Source organism: Aplidium turbinatum, chromosome 2 (assembly GCF_918807975.1).
Source record: "Aplidium turbinatum chromosome 2, kaAplTurb1.1, whole genome shotgun sequence".
Lineage (NCBI taxonomy): Eukaryota > Metazoa > Chordata > Ascidiacea > Aplousobranchia > Polyclinidae > Aplidium > Aplidium turbinatum.
Genome location: NC_137473.1, coordinates 25228045 through 25253482, shown reverse-complemented (window position 1 = coordinate 25253482; position 25438 = coordinate 25228045). Strand labels below are relative to the sequence as shown.

General features: G+C 36.7%; 1 protein-coding gene across 4 annotated transcripts in view; it reads left to right on the top strand.

Annotated features, from left to right (window-relative positions):
• The window catches only part of LOC145765149 (DNA polymerase kappa-like), a 98891-nt gene that overhangs the window by 11048 nt on the left and 62405 nt on the right, over positions 1-25438 (top strand). For 3 of the 4 annotated variants that reach the window (XM_082576920.1, XM_082576923.1, XM_082576921.1), the window contains exons 2-3: positions 7450-7591; positions 22499-22651. In XM_082576920.1, the coding sequence (XP_082433046.1) occupies positions 7450-7591; positions 22499-22651 (295 nt within the window). Of the gene's footprint in view, positions 1-7449; positions 7592-22498; positions 22652-25438 lie in introns of those variants that run through there. The other variant, XM_082576922.1, reaches the window with a different exon arrangement.

Sequence of the window (25438 nt, the reverse complement as noted above, 5' to 3'; positions counted from 1 at the left end):
CAACAAACATGAATGTTAAACTATTTGCTGACGACACCAATCTTACCATGAGCGACAAATGTGAAATAAATTTGCAGAACAATGTGAATGCCGAAATGCAAAAAGTTTACAACTGGTTGAAGCTTAATAGATTATCGTTAAATTTCTCAAAAACCGAATACATGCTAATAACAAATACAAAACACATAAAAAAATTTAACATTAACATTGGTAACACAAGCATTCAACAAAAAGACCAAATAAAATACCTTGGTGTTTACATAGATAACAAATTAACATGGAAATATCACATTGATAAAATTTGTGGAAAAGTAGCAAAAGGTTCATGGGCGTTGCTTAAACTCAGAAATTATGTCAACACAGACACTTTAAAAGATGTGTATCACGCTTTGATTTACTGTCATTTGCAATATTGTATTTCAAGTTGGGGAAAGGCCTGTGACAGTGCACTGGATCCATTAATAAAATTACAAAAAAAGGTTATAAGAATAATTACGAAACAAAATTACTATGTCCACACTAATTTTTTATTTTTCAAAATGAACATCTTGAAACTAAAAGACATACATAACATTGAAATAAAAAAACATATGTACAAAGTTCATATGAATCAGTATCCGTCAACGTATTGTGATTTATTTACAAATGCCTCATCTATTCATCAGCATAACACAAGATATCAAACAAGCAACAACTATTTTATAAATAGATCTAACACAGAATATGGCAAAAAGTCCATGCAGGTATTGGGACCAATGCTCTGGTCAGAGGTTCCAAGTAGGCTAAAAAACTTATTATTTCATTGTTTCAAAAAAGAGATCAAAACGTTAATTTTACAAAGCTACAGTGCATCGTAAGTGATATGTTATGGAAACCAACTTGTCAGTTGCTTCGGAAACTTGATTATTCTCTGCTTGCTTCATGGAATTTTGTGTTTAGGCATGGTTTAGGCCCACGTTATCATCAATATGTTTTTTTTTTTTCTGCGTATGTTGTTGTTGAAGCGCGGGAACGTTTCAACGTTTTATTTTTTCTCCTGTAAGCTTATTTTAAATGGCAAAATCGTAATTTCCGTAGGGTGGCAATTGACAAGTAGACAGTATGGTCATCTCGTTGTCTCCCTGTCGGTATGGGAACTTGTGTAACTTTTGTACTGTGTATGATATATTGCATATTTCAAACATGTACTATGTTCCTGTTACTGACAAATAAATAAAACATTGATTGATTGATTGAGTCTCCAAAAAGTTGAAAAACGGATGGGGTGACAGGGTTTATTTAACAAAAGGTGTGATCATTTTTTGAATATTAATTTTTGCTTTGGTAATTGTTTGCCATTTGTTTTCATGTAGGTCGAGTAAATCAGTGGATGGTTGTTCTGTGAAGGTGACGTCGAATCAATGTTCTAGCTTGGGTCTGGTTTGTAAAATGTTGTTGTGGAATTTGGAGTAGTGTTGTAGTAGGGATGCCTTTGTGTTATTCAAGTTTTTAGGATAGTTTTTCTACATTGTTCGGTGACCTGTCCAATGTCCATCTTTTTGAAAATGAATTAATTGTTTGGCCAACATATTGCTCTTTACACAGTTTGCATGTGGCAACATATATGCCAAAGTTTTCGCAGTTTAAATTTTGTTTCAGTTGCACAGTTTTTCCTAATTTTGTGATGAGATCATTTGTAGCAGTGACCATACTGCCGTATTTGCCACGATTGCCGCAAAGGGAGCATTTTCCGCAGGGTTGAGATGATCCAATCTTAGAGCTTGTGTTCAATGAAAGGCTTTTAAAATTTGTAAGTAGCTGAGTCAATGTGGTAGGTTTTTTGTATACAATCCTAGTAGTGTGGTGTAGTTTGCGTTCATTTGTTGGTAAGTTTCAGTTTATCAGGGAATGACGTAGTCGTAGCCCATACAATTTTGTCGTTGAATTTTTTGTCCATGTTTTTCTGTGGTTGACTAGGTCCAAATCGATCTGTCCATGTTTTGGCCAATTGAATTATTTTGGTCGTCATACCTTTGTGTAATCCTGAATTGATGCATTTTCCTTTTAATTTTTCCAATTCTGTTTCATACAAAAGTTGATTTTCATTTAACCTACGTAGTCTTGTTGCTTCTCCAAACACAAACACTGGGAGTCTATTCATTTACTTATGACGTAACAATAGGTTTTTACAGTTCTGCATTTTGAATTTATCTTAGTTTAAACATTAGTTAATTTGGTCAGTAATTTTAGTCAGTAAGTAATTTAGTCAAATTTTCAATAGTCTATATTTAGTCAATCAGTAAATTTAGTCAGTAAAAAAAATTTTTGTGCAGGGAGCTGTCAGGTTACCACTTCGATATCGCTTGATGTAGTTAATTCTGTAGATACAGTTCTACAGTAGGTAATTTGATGTACGGTAGTTAATTCTTTTCTTCGTCATTATCGGTTTAAGCCCAGTCTTTATACAATTTGTCATTTTAATCAATATTTTTCGTATTGTGGAACAATGTGTTTCTGGTCAGGCTTATGATGGTAGGCCTTACAATTGTATACCATACTCTTCCGTGCCATTTTCTATTTATTTCGTCTTCGATTGTTAGTTTTTTCCATTAATTCTTTAATGTAGCTAGAGTAAAACGTTTTTTCACTTCTTTGCAATTTCATCATTTGAATTTTGTGCTGTTTGCTTCCAGCTTAGCTTAACTGAAGATGATCTAGCTTCTAGTTGATCGAAATCGATTTTTAGCAATATATGATTGAACTGACTCGTGTGAGAATAAATTTCTTTGCATTACAAGACATGTAACCGAGTCGTTCATATCAAGCATTGTTGTGGGTTTGACACCTGTCAGAAGATACTTCATTTTCTTGATTCCGATCATATGGCATCGCGCGTTCATGAACGGGCAGTTTTGCGTCTTCAAGTATTCCAGTGACGACGTGAAAACCTCATCCTCCGATACAGCATCCGATGATTCCGATTCGGACTAGTTCTTTATCCAACAGACTTTGTGTTGTTCGCAGTATCCTAATTGTGCCGAAATTATGTTAGTGTACTGTATATGTAAATCGAGGCAATCTTCTCGCAGGGAGCTATTGATTTGTTATCGGTACCTGATTGAGCAATTAACCTTATCTCATGATAATTCAATGTGCTGACTCGAACGTTGAATCATCCCAAAATTAACTTACTTTTCCCCTCCGATAAGTTATTTAACGTGAATTACGTAACAGCGTGCGTATCGCGTTGCTCGCTTTATCGCTACTTTTGGTATATTACATTACAACAAATCAAACAGTGCGGTCGTGATCGACTGTTTGATAATTTTTTTCTCTTCTTGTTCTACATGTTTTGGTACAATTTTTTCGTAATAAACGTTCACAGCAATTGCCGAGGCAATTTCAACTTTTGCCGTTTGGCCTCGTCAACGTTTTTGCGAAGTAAAATATGCTAATTTCGAAGACTAGACTGTGTGAGTGTTCACAGCAAGTAAAATAGTCCGAGGTTAAGTCTTGGTGCGATGTTTCTGCTGATTAAACTCCTGCTGCGAGTAAATCAAACAGGAAGAAATTTTGAACAATTTTTGTCCGAATTAAATGCTCATTTTGCGACGGCATTTTTATTGCCGTAGCAGAATGGCCATTATGACGTTTGCGGCGGCATTTAATTGCCGTGTGCCGCCGCTAAATTCGAGGACTGTGACCGTAAAAAAAAAAGAAAATAAAAATTAAATGCACAGTACCGTAGTTGTAAGGGTATATCAAGTCCAACTCTTTCTGGAGTCTTCCAATCTCGGCTATTGAAAGTTCCACACAACCTGCTTGGATTCATCCAGTTGAATCTTCAAGCAAAAATCGATAGTTTTTAATTTTTTCTTAGATTGCCAATGTTGTTTCCAGATGAAATGATAAACTTCTTCAGATTTTTTCTTTTTCTTGCTGAAGAACCAACAAAGAAACGTCTTTAATTTTTAGCTTGAAGTTCTTCGATCCCAACTGACAAGAACCTGTCTTTTCTTTTACTTTCTTGATGTGCTTCTGTCCCAACTGACAACAAAACGTCTTTTATTTTTCTATGCTTGTGCTTCCGTACAAACACTCCTTTATTTTTTGTGGTCACAGTGGTAAACCATTATATCTTCGTGGGAAAGTTGTAACATAAAATTCCCGGATCCGTTCGTCTGTATGCGATGACACCGAAAAAATATTCTTCTGAAAACGTCTTTCAAGAATTGTATTTCAGCAAAAAAAGCCAACAGGCTGTCGAAAATGGGGTGCAATGCAGTACACCACTAAAACTTGTCACCACAATACAAATTACTAGGATAAAAGACGGAAATTTTGTCTAGTTGGTTAGCACCAAGCAAAACAGTTTTAATATTCGACCAGCCTTCCAACAACCATTCCAAAATGACGAAACTGGCTTGAGATATTTCAAATGCACGTAACTAGCTTCTGTGACGTAACAGTGATAAACATTGTGAAGCAATTTCTACAGGATTTCAAAGAGATTGTGCAATGTTTTACTGGTGTTACGAAGTATGTTGCAATCTCTGCTCATTTTTTAGCAATTTCCATGACGTAAGACACTAGGTTCAGTAGACCATTGGTTTTATATGACGTTTGATTTGGGGAAGTCTATAATCTATAAACAGAAAAAAACAAAAACTGCAACGTACTTCTGACTAGCTCAAACTCATCGATATAGGCTCTACGAGAATCAAAGGTAACTGCTTCAAAAGGTGTTGAACAGATCACATGACATGGTAGAAGGGCAAATTGCAAAAAAAATAATTTGAAAAAACAGAGAGCAAGAAAGATGAGCCGGAAGCATACAATTGTCTGTTTAAAGGTAGATTGTTACGTTTTACATGCAAGGCTTCTAAGATCTTGGTGTGATAATCAAACCTGATCTCAAATTTCATGATAGAAACGTTGTTTTCGTATTCTGTACATGAGAAAATGTGATCTTTAATTGCATTTTTCTGTATAGAATTCAAATTCAGGTGTTCCCCAGCTCTAGTTGAGGGAGGACACCATCCTGATGTACACCGACCTTCACCAAAAGCTTGGCTGAGAAGGTAGATCCAATGTGAACTCTCGTCCTTGGCACCGTCATAAAGACTCATCGCTGTTTGCACGAGTGCCTTGGGTAATTTTTTTTCCTCATTGTCTATTCTATCACTCTTTCCTGGCATCTGTCTTTCCCTTCTCAGACATAAATCCACATTGCATTTCGTCCAGGTTCACCAAAGATCTTATCTTATTCTTCAAAATGCATTACAACTGATGCTAATTGCTATCCTACTAAAGTTGAGTTTCAAAGCGTTTTTTTCTGCAAAAAGCCGCAATTGAACTCCTTTTATCTTATCAATTTCTGTGATGTCACAACACAAACTTTGATTGTTGGCGTTTTTGTTTCAAGTGTGCTGCTTTTAGCTCTGCAGCTGCTGCGTAGTTATGCATATGGAATGTGGTCTAGAAAAATAGAGTTGTGGAAGAAACAGACTGCTCAATGCTCACATTGTTTGTTTTAAAATTGCAAAGGTTTTCTTTTTCAAGTCTATTGAGCTGTCTCGTAAAATAATTGATTTGCAATGTTCATCAACTAAACAAAACTGTATAAATGAAATTACTTTTGAACATGCTTTCCAACTCTTCCCTCTCAAGTCAAAATAATTTGTCCATGTCTGTTAGGGTTGTCCTTAAAAGCACTTTTTTGGAATTTTGTTTGCACCAGGTGTTTACAGTGTTCCATTGGTGAAAAAATACCACATGCAAAATGTTTAATTTTTTTTTCATGTTTAAAGGTAGCTAAGCCCCTCATTTTTCTGCATGGAGGCTCTCTCCGTCTATATGTCATGAACCAAAAATGATACAAGCTTCATTTAAATATCAATTAAGATTCAGATTGCAGAATGTATGGTTCCCTATCCAACTACATCATAACAGTGGTGCTCACGTGGCGGATCTCGATCCTGTCTAACGCTAACCTTTCGTTATAGCATCGCCTATGTGGGTGGTAAACGCAACGTCAAATCTTCCACTTTTGACAATTAAGTAACAATTTGCTGTTATCATATCTCACAAACCTGACGTGATAGGATAAATCTGAGGTCAGATTCGAATTCAGCACTCCAAAATTACTTTAAATCAGTTTTCAAAATTCATGGCGCAAAAATCTTGTAGACCAGTGTAATTGTATATGCTTAGATAAGCCGAGAAGAAGCATTATTCTTAAAAATTTCATGAAGATTCTGTGGAAAAACTATGGATAAGTTTGAAGCCCAATAGCTGGAGTTGAGCCCTTAAAACCAATAAAAATAGTTAAGGGGGTGTTTTTTTGTGTTTAAGCTTACGAAATTTGGCCATTCTTTCAGGTATCAGTTAGTAACTTGTCAATATCATTTAGACACTGAAAGGAAACGAAAAAGCACAAAAAGTGGAATTTTAAAAACATGGAGTTGGGCCCTTTTTGAATTAATGTATTCAATTACAATATGTCCATTTTGAGATTCAAGTTATGTAGCCTAGTCCTCACATTCCAGTTTATGATTTCTTTAGGACGTTTCATAGGCCATCTAACTGCTAATGGCTTGATTTGTTCTTGCTTCTTTTGTGTAGATCTATTGAACTTCAGACAGGCTATGCACATGCATTACCTGATAAATCCATAATTTATTGACTACCGTACCGGTAGTAACAAGTTTCTAGTTGGCAGAGTTTAATCAGATTGATTGTGGGAATGTTTATTTTTGGACCGAGAAAACTTTGTTGAGAGTTAAATCCTGGCAGTTTTGCGTACTTGTAGAGACTTTTAACCACTGACGCATGCCCGTTACCGAGATTGACGATTCACTGTAATCTCATTGCAGTAATTTCATCGTGGTAATTTCATCGTGGTAATTTCATCGCAGTAATTTCGTAACATGGTAATTACATCGCATACATTGTCATCGCATTATAATTACATCGCAAGACACCACATCACCAGTAATTCAATCGTCTTCGTCAACGTCCACCCGTTTTTTTTTTAAAGTGAAAAGGCGGATGATAAAGTAAATGAAACCCATTAAAATTCAAAGTTCAAAGTTGTTGTAATAAGCAAATTAAAATGAAGTAACCATATTAAAAATAACCTAACCCTAGCCGCAGAACGCAGCTGGGCAAGAACGCAGCTGGTGAGATAACGCAAGAACGCAGCTGGTAGCATACGCAGCTCTCATACTGCGATGTAATTACCTGACGATGTGATATACTGCGATGTAATTACCATGCGATGTAATTACCATGCGATGAAATTACCACGATGATATTACCACGATGAAATTACTGCGATGAAATTACCGGACACCGAGATTGACAGTGTAGTTTTCGCTTGTTGTTGAAGTGTTGTCTGTGAAATGCTCCATGCACTAAATATTGCTGAATGATGATCAGACTAATTGCAGCCTTACTTTATTATTGCAGGGTAATAATGGAAAACACAATTGGTTCAAGATATTATAAAAACGAGCAGAGACGGGATGCCCAAGCAAAAGATCGCATTCAAAAAATGATAAATCGCTTGAAATTATTCACTTCTGAAGAAAAAGAAGCTGCTTTACATAAGGTTTGTTTATAACAAATCCAAACTATGGTTTTTGTGTTTTTATCAAAGAAAGGTAGCCTATCTCCTGCATAACTCTAAACCGGTGGTTTCAAGCTTACGGTACTTAGACTATGGCACATCAAAGAATTTCGGAATCTACCGCAGCACAGTAACTTACTTTGTCGGTCTTGTTTTCCAAATCAGTAAACAAGATCAGTCAGGTGTTGAAACTTGTTTCATTTGCTGATAAAGCTTTCACCACTCTTTTTTAGTATCTTATTCAAATAGAATCGAGTCAAAACTTTATCGATAAATTACACTGGTCAACAAAAAAAAAAATTTTTTTTTGTTGCAAGAGATTTTTTGATTGATTCTGAATGAGTTTTAGCCACTGATTCCAAATCTGCAATCAGATTTTTTCTGCAAGCTCTAGTTTTTATGCAATACACCAGTGGATATTTTGAGGCTTGCAGCATTTGGTCTGAAATTTAAAACAAAAGTTCAACTATTTAGTTTTAGTTACCGCGGCAGTTAACCTCGATTTACAGTTAACCTACGATTTATTCGTGAAGCAGGCCTACAAAGCTTATTTTCAAGTTCCTCTGGGAGATCAAGAGAAGAAATAAGCTCCACATATTGTCTACCATAATTGCGAAGAAATGCTTAGAGACTGGACAAAGAAAAAACGTAACGGACTTCCTTTTGGTGTCCCTATGGTGAGGCGTGAACCGAAGGACCGCTGCACTGATTGTTACTTTTGTTTGATTAACACCAAGGGCATTGGCAGGAAAAACAGACAAAATATTTCTTATCCAAATATTCCTTCCGCTATTCGATCTGTTCTTCACTCTGAAACGTTTCCACCTCCAGTATTTAATGGTTTTGCATCCTCCGATAATGAAGAAACAGACTCTTGAGATTACCATGGTAGTATGGAATGCGAGTATACTAAGGAAGCAGATGCAGACTCAGAAGGCTCTAGTTCTGAAACCATTTAGAAATTTAACCAGTCAGAACTAAATGACTTGGTACGAGACTTGGACTCATCCAAGCAAGCTGCTGAGCTTTTAGCATGAAGGCTTAGTGAAAAACACGTATTGGACCGTTCCACAAAGGTTTCGTTTTTCAGGAAACGAGGTGAAATGTTTATGTCTTTTTTTTTCAGAGGAAAAGCAGTTAATTTACTGCAATGATATTCCAGGCCTTCTCGTCCAACTAGGAGTTTCTTCATATGATTCAAGTGAATGGCGCTTATTTATAGACAGTTCCAGGTGAAGCCTGAAGTGTGTTTTTTTGCACAATGGTAATGCATATGGAGGAGTTCCAGTTGGTCATTCAACTGTCTTAAAATAATCATATGATGATATTAAGCTAGTCATTGACTTGCTAAAATATCATCAGCACAATTGGATATTCTGTGTTGACCTGAAAATGGTTCTTTTCTTACTTGGTCAGCAAGGATACACAAAGTTTCCATGTTATCTTTGCATGTGGAACAGCAGAGCTAATGACAAGCATTGGACCCAAAAGGATTGGCCCATACGTGAAGCACTTGAAGCCGGCATGCCAAACATGTTAAACGAACCGATTGTAAGTAGAGACAAAATTGTTTTTCCCCCTCTTCACATCAAGTTAGGGTTGATAAAACAGTTTGTGAAAGCTTTAAGCCCTGATAGCGACTGCTTCCAATATATTGTTCATACATTTCCCTCCATTTCATACGAAAAGATTAAAGCTGGTGGACCACACATTCGAAGCCTTGTGCGAGACCAACAATTCACCGATAGATGAAAACCAAACAGAGAGCAGCATGGTTGTCCTTTGTGGATGTCACTAAAAACTTTCTTGAAAAAAAAAGGCTCACAATTACGAGGTTCTTGTGAGCAAAATGCTCTTTTCTTTCCGCGAGTTAGGATGCAGAATGAGCATTAAAGTTCATTTCTTATTCAGTCATCTGGACAAATTTCCAGAAAACCTTGGAGCTGTCAGTGACGAACAAGAAGAGCGGTTCCACCAGGATCTTATGAAAGTAGAAGAACGTTACCAAGGCCGATGGAATCGACACATAATGGCAGATTACTGCTGGAGCATTAAACAAGACTGCTCCCAAAAAGCTTACAAACGCAAGAGCCTCAAACGCCAATTTTTGCCCAGCATGTTGTGTGGATTTCGCTTTCTATTTTCAGCCAATGAACTTTTCTCTCAACATCAAGCTTTTAAAGGAGCTTATTTATGCTTGTAATTGCAATAGGTCTGCATGCAGTGCTATGGTTAGTAAGCTACTGTAGTTGTGAAAATGATTCGTTTGTTATGTATTTATTGTATATAGCTAGGGATGGGCAAAATAGAAGAATAAGCTATTCTAGAATTATTCTAGAATAATTTTTCGAATTTAGAATTTCGAATACCTATTCTAGAATAATTTCTTTTAATGTCAGAAATTGTCAAAAAGCTTTGTTTTTATTCTGATTTTATTGAAGACACATACCGGTATTGAAAAAGTGGCAACGAAACGAAAAACAGCAGTAACTGCCGAGGAGAGCAAGTCTTTGTGGCAGTGAAGAATGTTTAAAGCTTCTAAATGCTGTCCAGCGAGCCGCAATCGCAGTTTTTATGTTGTTAATCCAGCACTCGAGAAGGATCTTTCTGAGGATGCAGAAGTGGCTAAATACTTCCCCGCAAGATCAAACAACCGCGGGAACTTTTCTTGATTTTTGTTCCACCATTCAATTGCATCGCTGTATGGCACTTTTGCCTTAAGGTAGGATCGGTTATCTTCGGTAACTCAAAGCTGTTCGTTGTCGTCGTTAGTTGATGCTGAAGTATTCGTCGCTTCAAGACCGGAGCTCAACAGATCATCCATTTCATTGGATTGCTGCATTGTTGTGGAACTTACGTCACTAGGTGTAGCAGTAGCCTCACCCAGAGTTGAATTGTGTTCCATTTGTACGATGCAAATCCACAGCACAACGGTCTTCCGACGTTTACAAACCGCACTGGTAAAGAGCTGGCTAGCCGTTTTCGCTAGAGCGACTAGCTATCGCTGAGCCGAATGTAATTGATCGGCGAAAAATCGATGAAAAATTTGGTTGTCTGAAAAGTGGATATTTTAATTTCGGTTTGGAAAATTCGATTCGAAATGTCATTTCAATTCGAATAATTAGATATTCGGATTGCAACTATTCGAAATTCTATATTGCTCATCCCTATATATAGCCTATACAAATTTTGAAATTTTGTTTACGACGTTTTTCGAATGATTTTGTAATGTTTTTTCCAATATTTCGGTGCATTTCTATCAGTAAGTATAGATCTAAGCTATAGACAAAACAATTATGCAGTTATTTCAGTCGTAAAAGATATTTTTTTTCCTATTCATCAAAATATAATTTGTTTGAAAAATATTCAGTTTTTACTCAAAAAAAGGAAAAAATCAAAATTTGCAAAAAATCTAGAGCTTCTAGACCAAAAATAACGTCATATTCGGATTCAGCACCCCAAAATTACCCAAAACCAAGTGAATTTGTAAATGCAACGAATTTTTTGTTGACCAGTGTTATACAAGTTTTCGAACCTAACTGGTTTTGTTTACTTATGTTTAATTGTTCGGTTGCAACCTAAATAAAGGATCCTTGTATAACTTTTCATCCTCAATAACATTGAGGAACCAGAATAAAGGTTGAGAGAAATCAGCTTACATTTCTATAATTGTTTTCAAAATACATTACTTTTGCTACATTTTTGATAGAAGCTACTACATTGAAGAAACTATACATGATAGTTCAAAGTTATTTAAAGTTGGATTTACTTAATGAACATAATATGAACCAATAAAATCTTTTAATTTCACTGCAATAAAAAAGGTGTGCCTACTTTTGCTCACAAATGGTCTTGATTTCTAGCTTAACATCACATAGGAGTGGTCTGATCATCTGATGATCAAGCCATTGGCTGTTAATTTCGTTGTACTGTAACACTAGGATAGAATAAATAAGAATTTCCCATTACAAGTGTTTTCTAAGGCGAAATTGTGTGTAGAATCCGAATCTGTTGAAGATTTCTATCTACTTTGTCGTTTTTGGTCAGTATAGTGGTCTTTTTTGAAACTAGCGGCCAAATGACATGATTTTCACATTATATATAGGGTCATTCCGTACCAAAACAGCCAATATGAAGAAATCTTGTATATGGTACCTCTCAGATTTTGCTGAAAAGTTGTCATACTATGCCTTAGGCTACCAAACGAAAGAATCCTAAGTTTTAGATCAATATCTCAAACGGTTTTCCCATGGCGGCCATTCGAATTTCAGGCGCTACCCTCGTTTTTGACTTGGGGGAGTAGCGAATAACTTTTATTGTAATTGTGGTAGAAGACTAAAAATTGCTGTGCTAGTGCATCATAAACTATACTACACAATTCAATAGTAACAAACAACATCTCTTGATGCATAAGTGTTAGGTGGGTCATCAAAATCCTATTTTTTTGCCCCGTATAAGTGGTTTTTTCAATTTTCAAATGCTTCTACCACCCAAACCAATCAAAATATTTCTCTAAAACCTAATTATTTGTAATATTTGGAAACTTTTCTTCTGCTAACTTGAATTTGGGAGTTGTGGTGCCATTAACAGAGATCTTATGGCGGTCTGAAAACCCTATCAGGCAGAAATGACCCTTTTTTACCCCTATGTTTAGAGCCCCAAATGACCGCGTGGGAATTTTATGGTCATGCTGAAATTTATACCAGACAAACACATACATTTATTCTTTCATTTCATGAAATAAAATCTTTGACTCCTTCACTATAAATTTTATGTTTTTAAAATGTAACATTTTGGTCATTTTTGACAAATAATCTCAAGTCCTCAATGTAGGTCAGAGAAATTTCAACAATAATTTATCATGAAAACAGTGAAAATACGTAGGTATTATGCTTAGTGATCATAAACATTGGAATCCTGACATTGTTGACCATTAATTTATGTTCAAAATGATGCTTTCACCTCTTCTCACCCACGAAAAAGTACCCACCTGCAATCAATAAGCTATGATATGGAGATAAAATTGTAGGAAAATAATCAAGCCGTGTTCAAAAATTAAATTGTTTTCAGTTTGCATTAATTCTGCATTATGTAAAACGCATAGCTCAAATCAGCTCAGTTGAGTTTGAATATCATCTATTGTCTAAGAAACTGTGGAAGTAATGTCAGAACATTTTCATAATCTTTTTGGTTATGTTTGTATTTTTGAGCACTGTGTCCGTAGGTTTCTGGTACACCAACACAACAAATGATATGTTGGAATGGCACCCAACAAGGCATTTGTCTTTGGTCTGGCAGCCACATCAAAATGTTGTTTACACGCTTCATGAATTTTACGAAAACATCACCAAACACCATGTTTATCTGAACGTTCAATAATATTTCCAATGAACCAATCATCATCATAGATACAGGCAATGTATATTCCTGGTTAGAACAGAGTTGAGATTTTTGATTGATCTGAAAGCAAGCGTTCTTCATCCAAATGTTTTGCATCACAGATTTGTTCTGCACTGATGTCAGTGAATATTGAATCTTGTGACATTCTTTTCATTCGTACTATTGATGGAAATTGGAATAAAGCAATGGTTTGAACGTGTTCCCCTAATAGTTTTAGTCGAGGCATAACGTCTCTCCAATTCATACTCTTCTCAACCATGCACCAATGGGGAATGGCCTCTTCCTCCTCCTGTGAATGTGGTGCCGAGGAACAGACCGCAGACCACATCATCAATGACTGCTCCATCTTCAAGCCACCTAACGGAGTGGAAGGTCTGCGTGTCATGGATGATGAAACCAAAGACTGGACTAACTCTAGTAGCCTTCTAGTGTAGTCTGGGAACATCGTGAATCTGGGGTGGTAAAAAGATAGACCCTCGGCCCCAGAGGCTCACACGATGACGATACTCTTCTTTATTTTTTTAACATCGTCTTGCACTAATGAAGAAGAACTGAATGTTTTTGATGTTTGTTGTTGCCCATTCAAACATCTGTAATGGTGTCAAAATATGGTTTGCACTGGGGTTCTGAAGACTTGCACGTGCTGTAAGACGCTTGACAGTGCCTCCAATTCCGGTCACATAGGCTTTTCCCATGCGAAGTGGCAAAAAAGTGCCATTCAGCGGAAATACCAAAGTCATGTTTGTGATAGCACAGGTTGGTGAAGTTTTTATAATTTTTATATTGTGAAGCTGCACCATCGCTAAAATAGATCACCTTGTGCAGATTCGGGATAAACTGTTTTAGATGAGGTAACAAGAGTGAGTCACAAAGATGGATCATGCATTCCCTTTTATTTTGTGCTGTAGCCTGTAACATTGGATTAAGTATGACAAACCAAAAATCATAAATATCTTAAAAACAATACAAAATCAGGTGAATAAAAATTTTTGCCAAATTGGAAATCTACCTAAAAATAAACTCCTAAATGGACCCATCTACAGGACCCTAAGCATTGTTCACTGCTTGGTGAGTGTGGTGTACCAACAACCGCACAATTGGAATATAGATTTGAGCTAAGCATTTTACATAATGCAGAATTATAGTGCAAACTGAAAACAATTTATTTTTTGAAAACGGATAGATCATTTTCCTACAATTTTATCTCTACATAATAGCTTATTAATTGCAGGTGGGTACTTTTTCGTGGGTGAGAAGAGGTGAAAGCATCATTTTGAACATAAATTAATGGTCAACAATGTCAGGATTCCAATGTTTATGATCACTAAGCATAATACCTACTTATTTTCACTGTTTTCATGATAAATCATTGTTGAATTTTCTCTGACCTACATTAAGGACTTGAGATTATTTGTCAAAAATGACCAAAATGTTACATTTTAAAAACATAAAATTTATAGTGGGAAGGAGTTTGATACTCAAAGATTTTATTTCATGAAATGAAAGAATAAATGTATGTGTTTGTCTGGTATAAATTTCAACATGACCATAAAATTCCCACGCGGTCATTTGGGGCTCTAAATATAGGGGTAAAAAAGGGTCATTTCTGCCTGATAGGGTTTTCAGACCGCCATAAGATCTCTGTTAATGGCACCTGGGTTTTTTTTTTCGCTGAGACTTTTCGGTCATTTGTCCGAAATGACTTGAAAAAATTCGGTCATTTTTTATTTATTTCGGTCATTTTTTCTGATGAAAATATTTCCTTTGAAGTAGCTAATACAAACGAAAATTTGCACTTCCTGACTAGTTACAACATTGAGTTTCGCTGAGAAACGTTGTCGTGTTTTATTTGAGAAAAGTTAGAACAGACAAACGTTACTTTCAGTCTTCGAAATTAACATATTTTTATTTTTGCAAAAACATTGTCAAGGCCAAACGGCAAAAGTTGAAATTGCCTCGGCAATTGCATGTGAACGTTTATTACGAAAAAATTGTACCAAAACATGTAAAGCGAAAAGAAAAATATATACTAGAGTAGTCTATCACGACCGCACTGTTTGATTTGTTGTGATGTAATAATACCAAAAACTAGCGATAAAGCGAGCAACGCGATACGCACGCTGTTAAGTAATAAACGTTATATAACTGACGGGGGGGGGGAAAGTAAGTTAATTTTTTGTTGACTCAATGTTCGAGGCAACACAAATCGATTTAATTTTCCCGGCGGGTTATATTGCGTAACAACAGTACCCAATAAGAAATTTACGCTTGTTTTACATTAATTCGACATCTAGTGGCGTTGAATTATCATAAAATAACGTTAATTGCTCAACCAGGTACCAGTAACAAATTAATAGCTCCCTGCGAAAAGATTGCCTCGATTTACGTTTACACTAACATAATTTCGGCACAATTGAGATACTGCGAGCAACACAAAGTCGCGAGGCGAGATAAGGAGTAGATGCTTAGACTAATTTGACGTCTACCATCGTTGAATCAATGCAAATAGGATGATATTTTTATGAAAGATTCAATTCTCTCAGCTGGGCAAGTGTCTAAGCGCCGGCGAAGTAGGAAGTAACCCAAATAAAACATCCAGCAATAATAAGAGTCTGGTGTAGTCCAAGAAAATTATTTTTTTTTTGTAATCTTTTGGTCCTTACAAGCGCTCCTGTGGCCTCAGCATTTTTATTGCCAACGCTAATGCGCCATTCACGCATCTGCGTCGGCAATCACCTCGGCAAGTGCCGATTGCCCACGCTAATTTCGAAGACTGACTTCTGTATTTGCGTTATCACATATAATAAGACATTGGATCAACGTTTAAACACTAAGTCTACGTCTTGTATTTCCGATTGACAAGAAATCGTACAGTGGCGCAAGAAGCTTCTTTGCAATCACTGAAATCGATTTGAGCGCGTACGTATTTTTTCGGACATTTTGACCGAATTGACTATATTTTTTTCGGACATTTTTCTAAAAAATTGGTCAATGACCGATAAATGACCGAAAAAAAAAACCCAGAATGGCACCACAACTCCCAAATTCAAGTTGGCAGAAGAAAAGTTTCCAAATATTACAAATAATTAGGTTTTAGAGAAATATTTTGATTGGTTTGGGTGGTAGAAGCATTTGAAAATTGAAAAAATCACTTATACGGGGCAAAAAAACAGGATTTTGATGACCCACCTTACACTTATGCACCAAGAGATGTTGTTTTTTCTGATTAAATTGTGTAGTATAGTTTATAATAAACTAGCACAGCAATTTTTAGTCTTCTACCACAATTACAATAAAAGTTATGGGGCTCTGAAAATGGCTGAAATTGCTATTCGCTACCCCCCCAAGTCAAAAACGAGGGTAGCGCCTGAAATTCAAATGGCCGCCATGGGAAAATCGTTTGAGATATTGATCTAAAACTTAGAATTCTTTCGTTTTATAGCCTAAGGTATAGTATGACAACTTTTCAGGAAAATCTGAGAGGTGCCATATACATGGGTGGCTGAGTTGATATGGAATGACCCTATAGTGCATACATAAGGTGGGTCAAAATTTGAACTGTTTCTCCGATTTTATTGCTGCAAACTTTCTTTCTTGCGAATAGTCATAAAACGACATTCCTGAAAGTTTAAACTTGATCGGACATCGTTTTCATTTTCAAAAATCGCGATTTGTAAAGGTAATGAAAGCGATTTTCCATGGAAATTTTGGGAATTAATGGGAATTTTTCGGAAACTTTCAAAACAATCTTAATTTGATGTTGAAACAGGAAAATAATGGTCTCATACTGTTTAGATTAAAAGTACTACATATAACTAAAATACTTAAGAACATAAAAACACATGGTTTAGTTTAATAACTCCAAAAATGAACCATCACCAATCTGTTTTTTTACAAAGAAAAACAATACTGAGTCAGTTACAAAGTCATTGTTCTAGTTGCTGCCATCTCCTCCTGCTCGGCTTCTTTAGATGATATAGTAATGACTCTGCTGGCAGTGTCACCGACTTCAGAGTCAACTTCAAGTTGAGTTGGCTTGTCTTCACAGGGCTCAAACAATGCCAAATTTCACCTGACCGATACTAGTTTTTCCACCCTTTCATTTGCGAGCCTATTGCGGATCTTGGTGTGAGTGTTCCCAAATGTGATTAGTATTTTTTTAAATACAGACGAAATCGGTTAATAGTATACTACTTAAACGTATCAATCGTTTATTTGAATCAAAACTTGAAATCCCAAACCAAATCCAATCTAATGTTAAGTAAAAACATCGGTTAAACGAATACCGCTTAAAAGAATAAGTCGGATAAAAGCATCAGGATTTGCTTCTAGTTTGTTAGCATTGTGCCTGTTAGCGAAAAGAGATTGTCTCTTTTTTGCTTCACATAATTGTCTGCATGTTCAAAGGCGAAATGAAGCAGAGGTGAGACATACGCATGCGATCAAAACAAAGACAAGTATCTGTAATCCCAGGCCATAATCTTATGTGCTAGACATCGCACTACAAAGAACCAATTTTCGCACAGCTGGGCTTCATTAAAACAGAAGAGCAGACAAAAGAAATAATCACACTTCCCAATAAAGAAGTTTAAATGCTTTTGATGTCATCCGTTGGCGACTGGCCTTCCAAGGAATGGACACGGACAAATTATTTCGGCTTGAGAGGGAAGTGTTAGAAAGCATGTCCAAAAGTTTAAACCAGAAAACTTTGGAGAATTTTTTTTTAAATTGCTGAAAAAAAGTAGCCTATTGTTGTGAAATGCAGTGCATAATTTCATTTGTGCACTTTCGTTCAGTTGAAGAACATTGCAAATTAATTATTTTACCAGACAGCGCAAAAGACTTGAAAAAAAAACTTCGCGATTTCAAAACAAACAATGAGTGTGAGCCGTGTTTTTCTACCAAACCACTATTTTCGTAGGCCACGTTCCATACTCAAAACTACACAGCAGGTGCGGAGCTAAAAATAGCACGGTTGAATCAAAAACGTCATCGTCAAAGTTCGCGTTGTGACGTCACAAAGATCGGTTAGATTAAAAGAAGTCCGATTTCCACAGTTTGCAGAAAAATGCTTTGATCGTAAATGCTCTCCCAGTCAGCAAAGCTGGTCTTTTTTACATTGTTTCAATGTCTGCAGATGATAAATCATGGAAAAAGGACCAGTTTTGCTGGCTGGAACATACTACAGCATACCGGTAGTGTTATGTAACACAGAACTAGTAAACTCTTTAAAATTTTCGTAGGCCATGTTCCATACTCAAAACTACACAGCTGGTACGGAGCTAAAAATAGCACGCTTGAATCAAAAACATCAACGTCAAAGTTCGCGTTGTGACGTCACAGATATCGGTGAGATTAAAAGAAGTTCGATTGCCGCAGTTTGCAGAAAAATGCTTTGATCATAAATGCTCTCCCAGTCAGCAAAGCTGGTCTTTTTTACATTGTTTCAACGTCTGCAGATGATAAATCAATGCAAAAAGGACCAGTTTTGCTGGCTGGAAAATACAGCATAGTGTTATGTAACACAGAACTAGTAAACTCTTTAAAGGTTAACCAGAATTGTAAACAGTTGTAGGAAGTATCAGTTGTAATGTGCGTTGCAGCCTAGTCAGCACAGACATCTCAACAATTACGCCCATTCACAATTAACCTTTTTTTTAGTAAATTGGTTAAACGAATCAATCGGATAATCGTATCAAAACGTCTGGCAAATAGGTGATTCGATTAACCGGTTTCGTCTGTATTGAAAAAGTATGCATAAGTATTAATTCTCATAAGCCTCATTCTTAATTTACAACAAATTAGTGTTTATAATTAAAGAAGATAAGAAATGCTTAAGGTAGGTTTTCAATATTTTTTTTCTGGTTGATGAAATATTTAACAAATGTTTTAAACATAATAAATGCCAAATTTGAAAATTCGCAATATTCCCTGGTCCTTCAAAATGCCTGGAAAGTTTCCAAAATTCCCAGAAACTTTCCACTCCTTTACAACCCTACCATCAACAATAGGTTGAAATTAACAATAACTGTCCCGCTCATCAGTTTATTGAGTATCATACATCGTTTCGCTGGGTTCTACACTAAGCCCATAGCTAGTCTTGTTATATATCAATGATTTGTCCATTAGCATACCAACAATACCAAGATTGTCAAAGCCGAAACTTAACTCTGTTAGAAAGCAAGCTCAATTCGTATCTAGCTGAAGTTAATAGCTTCAAAACACTTCAAAAAACCTAATTGGTCATCGCTACAAGATTCTGCCCCTTCACATGGAGCTAAGAAAACGCTAAACTGACATTCAGCTAATGTACCATTCTTTATTTCGAAGGAAGAATGGCCTCCTTCATCCCCAGACCTGAACCCCTAGACTTTGGCATCTGATCTTACCTGGAGAGCAAGGTTTCGACTAAACACCACCAAAGTTTGGAAGCACTAAAAGCTAATCTGAAAAAGCATAAGCCAAAATACCAAAAAGAGTTATTTGTGACTCTTGCAGGTCCTTTTAGAAGTGTCTCCAACTTGTTATCGACGCAAATGGCGACACATTGAGTAAAACCTGTTTTTCCTAAATATTTGTTTATTTGACAATAATATTATATGTTTATTACTCAAAATTTGTCTACCATTTGTTAAATACAATTATTTGAAGTTGTAACGTTAATTATTGATGACCTTGTATATAATGTGAAAATCATAACTGCAGACAGGACATCACTGTTTCGACCTTAAGATCTTGTTTGTGCAGTTAATCGTACACTAGACAGGAACATCGCAGTTCTTATAAGTAGGGCATTTTTATTTTGACCTAAAAAAATTTTTTTTTGACTTTGTTTTTATCAAATTTTGACTTTATTTTGACCTAACGAAATTGCTTATTTGTAGAGGCCACAGTTCTTCCTTGAATTGATACCAGTTATCCAAACGTATTTCTGTGTTTCATAGATTTTAAAGCTTTCGCTAAAGTACGCCATTTCCAGCTTCTTTCATCACTAAAAATGAATTGGGATTGATGATAAAGATTTCCGTATGATACACAATCTATATTACAAGCAGCAAGCCGCTGTCATGCTTCTCGATGGAATCACTGAATGGATGGAAATATCAAGAGGTGTTCGACAGGGTTGTGTCATGAGCCCAGATCTTTTCAATTTGTACAGTGAACTCATCCTTAGAGAACTGGAAGAAATTGATGAAAACAGAAAACTTATAAATAATATTCGATATGCAGATGACAGAGTCTTGGTTGCAACGTCACAATGTGGTTTGCAAATTTTACTAGATGCAGTTCAAACATCAATGGACTAAATATAAACATTAACAAAACCAAAACTCTGGCAGTCTCGAAACGTCTTCCTGAACCAACAATTTGCATGTACTGCAATGATAACAAAATTGAACAGGTTCAAAAATTCAATTATTTGGGGTCAATACTGAATCCAAGCACCCAATGTGAAGAAGAAATAAGATGACGCATTGCATTGTCAAAGTCAAGTTTCAACACCATGGCAAAAATCTTTAAAGATCGAAAGCTCTCCAAAACCTTAAAAATTCGTTTGTTAAAATGCTTTGTTTGGTCAATTTTGATGTGTGGATGTGAAACCTGGACGCTAACGGCAAAAACGTGAAAAAAGCTTGAAGCTGCAGAAATGTGGTTTTACTAAAGAGTTCTTAAAATTCCATGGACAGCTTTTCGAACCAACAGTTCTCCATCAGATGGGCCGGGGGCAGCAGAAAATAATGAGATCTTTAGAAATGCGGCAGCTGAAATTCTTGGGTCACGTCATAAGGAAAGGTGAACTTGAAGATTTATCTTTAAGTGGAAAAATACTAGGAAAATGGTCAAGAGGAGCTCAAAGATTCCATTTTTGCACAATTTTCAACCACATATCAAAAACCCTACTAAAATTTGGCAAGACGCTCGAGGTCGATCAAACTAGAACATCATTGTACATCGAGGGCTGTATCAGCTATGATACCAGCACCTACAGAGAGAGATCCATTACATAATATTTTGTCGATTTCCGACCCAAACGTGTTCAATAAAAGGGGCTTGTTCAATAGAGTCTGCTACTATTTGGTGAGTCCGATTCAGTGAGTTCCTAACCTCTAATCCCTAACCCATCCCCTAACCCTAAAACGACAATAATAATTAGGCTACGGTACCCGATAATTTAAAAAAAAAAATTGAAAAAATCACCGAATAGGGATCGGACTCACCGAATCGGACTCACCGAATCGGACTCACCGAATCGGACTCACCGAATCGGACTCACCGAAACGAACTCACCGAAACGGGCCATTCCGTGTTCAATAAACGTTTGCCTTGATTGCGATACTTGTTGTTGCTCCAATCCAGCTTGATGACGTTTACTTTTCCTGTGGCTTTCAACAAAATACTTTGTATCGCACTTCACTATAAACTCGCAAAAATTGCACCTTAAATCACTCCTGGGAGTTGCAATACATTCACCAGCAAAATCTCGACAAATCTGTCTAACTTTTGCTGAAGACGATTTAGCTTGCTTAGGCATTTTTGTATGTCAGTAAACTATTCCGAAAATCCAAACTGTTGATCTTCGAAAAGACCGACTTTGTGAAGAAGAAGTGTTTGATAAGAATTATTTAAATACGTAACAATGAATAAACAATGGACATTGGACAATTTGCGATAAAATTTACTGCTGATCCAAGTGGACATTGTGACATTTCCTACTTTTGTGCGTTAATATGGTTTAATTGTGTCGCAGTTCCTGATATACAATGCTTCTACAAGTATTTTGACAAAATTACTCTCAAGAAACACAAAAAGTTTGTCAAAAGGTATAATTTGACAAATTTTGACTTTATTGTAAATTTTGACTTTTGTCAATTTTGACTTTATTTTCACCTATAAACTTCTTAGAAACAGTCCCCTTGGTGCTGAAAACAACTTTATTCTTTGATTCGTGGACAGACGAGGTCCTAAAAATTTTTGACTTTAATGACTTTTACGGGCACTAATTATAAGTAATGCAGCGTGGTCATTTTTCCATTTGTGGTACGCAAGGAACCACATTTGGGTACTTTTAACCATCTTGCCACAGTGCTCAATCTGCTGGAGCGGTGAGCTATGCGCAATGCAACAGCAAGGTGTCTGCTAGCAAAGTGCACAATTGACGAACTAGACAATCATGTATTTTTGGTTTCTAGTTTAAAAAAAGGCCATTGCTCTGACCGAAAATGACACAATAAATAAAAATCCTCAACAGATTTGAATTCTTCACACAGTTTTGACTTAGAAAACACTTGCTGAGATGGCATTTTCATAAAAAGATGCTTATTTAACATTTCGCAACTTTGCGCTGCAGCCGTCATTCAAATCACCTGACTTTCGCGGCACACTTGCAACCCTCCTGTATCACACCAGTGTACTGCAGCACACAGTTTGGGAAACCCTACTCTAAACATTGAAATAAATTTATTTCATTTGTTTGGTTTCATTTCTAAGGCAGATATGGTCATTTTGGATGCAGAAAAGAATTGTGATTTGACGAGAACCATTATCCACATAGATATGGATGCTTTTTATGCTTCTGTTGAGGAACGAGATCAGCCTGAGTTAAAAACAAAGCCAATGGCTGTTGGAGGCATGGACATGTTGGTGAGTTTACTTTCGGTCTATCAGCCTACTCCAAAAAAACATTTCACAAAATATTATTCCTTTCCCAACAGATAGGTATATATTTAATTTCACAGACATAGGCAAGTTAATTTCAAAATTTCAACTTGGATCGATAAAATGTTACAATAATATATTTTATATATTTGAAGAACTTATAGGTTTGCTTCTACAAAAAGTGTTAGGTAGCTGAGATACGCTTCATTAGAAAAGCGCAAAGATGAATATTATTTTATTTAATATCATTGCCTCCATTAGGGTGGTCCTTAGTTGTACACTAAACATTTTTTTTTGGAAAATGGTTGGTGTGACCCTGCCAAAACGTTCCTTTTGGTTAAAAAACACCATGTGTAAAATTTCATTGATATTCGTTAATGTTTAGAGGTGGCTCAATGGGTCCGAAATTCCACCCAGATGAGGTATGGAACACACAAGCACTTCCATAGTTGCTCTCTGCCCAACGCTCGCATGACTGGATCCCCATGTGTTCCTTAACAGTTGGAATTAGCTGCTCAATGCTCATCGGCAGGGGTGTCATGATGATCAATATTACTCGTTGTTGCCCATAAGGTCTTCAGGGTGTTAGGGAACTTTTTGCGGTGGTCAGCAACAACTCTCAATGCAAACTGCAGTTGCTTCTCGTCCTTTGTGAGAGGGCTATAGAAATCCTTAACTAAGGCAACGCCACGTTCAACGTGGTCGTTGGTGACAGCCAATGTGCTGATGAAGCTTTTTGCAGCAATGAAGCTAGGCTGATCCTTCCACTGAGCTGCCGGATATTCAAGGAAACCAACTGAAAGACGCAAGTTCTTGAAAGGAAGTGTTCCTCATCGTAAAGTCAATTACAGTCTTCTCTTGAATCTTGTCCTTGGTGCCATTATCCAAAGCGTCATTATTCATTAAACAATGCCAAGCCAACCAAGATCAGAAAGGAACTGAACTGAAAGTTGGCATGCCATCTTCATCATCTTCTTCACTGTAACGTTGGATATGTCAGCATTAATCGTTTGATACTTCTGCAATTGTTTCAGCAGTTTTAAGTCATTTCTTGGAGCCTTCACAGCAACGCTCGCTGTTGCCCATGCTTCAACGTAGATGTGGGAAGAGAATATGCAGAGTTGATGAAATCTTCGTTGCTGGCGTGCTGTCAAATCAAACTGTGAACGAAACATCCAGACTTTGAAAGTGTAGATCACTTTTATTGCATGGCTCTGGGAGCTGCAAATTGGATGCCTTGAGGAGGAACAGCTCAAAGAAAAATGATGGCCAGCTCTAGTAGTTTTATGTAGTCATCTCTTTGCTGAGTGACTTTCACAGCCGTCTCCAAGACCTTCACCATCTCATTGTTGATGTCAACCACAGCATTGGCTGTATAATCTTCAGTTGACGAGTCTCCAAATGTAGTCTTGTGAATAAACTGCCATCTTGTTTTGAAGCGCTTCAACAAGAGAACATCAGGAGCTGATGAAGTCCCCATTACTTCAGAAAAGGCTGAATCAGCAATCAGCCCCACGACATGGTGGCGACACCCAATATGCAGAAATTCATGGCCAAGCATCTGCTCTAAAAGAATGCAGGCTTTTTGTGCCGACCGGTACTAAAGCTGCTTGTGTCGAAGCACATCTCATTGATCTTTTCCTCTAAACTCCAGTCTTTCAGAGTAGAAAAGATGGCCTCAGCTTGTGCTTCTCCCGTCCCAGATGGTAACTTTGAGACTGCAAGTAGCTGTGATTGGCCATTACTTGCCACTAGCACAGGCAGTCTGTCCACGGTCTCAGTTCTAGTGAGATCTGGGATAAGCTTGCCACAATGAGTGTCTGACACCTTATTTTGGTCAAAAGTTGCCGTAAGGTTTTGTGTAAACACTTGTTTATACCCACGTTTCAAGGGCGTTTGTGTCATGCAGCTGGTACCGGGGCCTGCAACTGGATCTTCTTCCTCTTCGGTACTACTGCCACTTGTGCTGCTTTGTAGTACTGCATTTTTCTTCCACTGGTTTTCAAGTCGCTGCTCTCTTTTCCTTTTTCTGCAATCTTTCTTCTTCAAGGTAAAATCCATTGATTTATTACTCTACGACGTCTAGGTTCGCGTTGGGCGATCAGAAACTTTCGGTTTTCTTCAATTGAAATCATCTTCAGTGCATTGGTATAAGAAATATCAAATAAATCTCCAAACATACTTTTGAAAGCTGCTTCCTTATCTTGTTGAGTTGATGTCAGTCTTCCTGCGTTCTTCTTGATAGTTTTCCACTTCTTAAAAAGTCCAGTTACGGTACTTTTTTAACACAATCCTGCTTGTAGCGAATGGGAATCCTTGCCCGATTCCAAAACCCTTCTACGTTTTCGACAGTCTTAGTAGCAGATGCATGGACAGTTTCATTCAGCTTGTTATGGTTATACAGAAGGAAGGAAAAAATCTGTTTGTTGGAAGGGGGTTTGGAACCTTTAATACCTTCCTCATAATTCTCAACTATATGCACAATACACATGTTTACGTTTTTTTATATATCATCAATAACAAACGTGGAAGAAAAAGCGGTTTGTAATCAGTACTATACAGTATACATATATCCTAAGACTCCTTATTTGAGAGAAATTTCAGATCCATTGAGCCACCTTTAAATATTAATGAATTTCAATGAAATTGTACACATGGTGTTTTTTAACCAAAAGGAACATTTTGGCAGGGTCAGGTCTGTGAAAAAAAAAAAAAAATTATAAGGATCGTTGTGAAAAACGGATCGTTCTGAAGTTCACATAATTGGAGTTG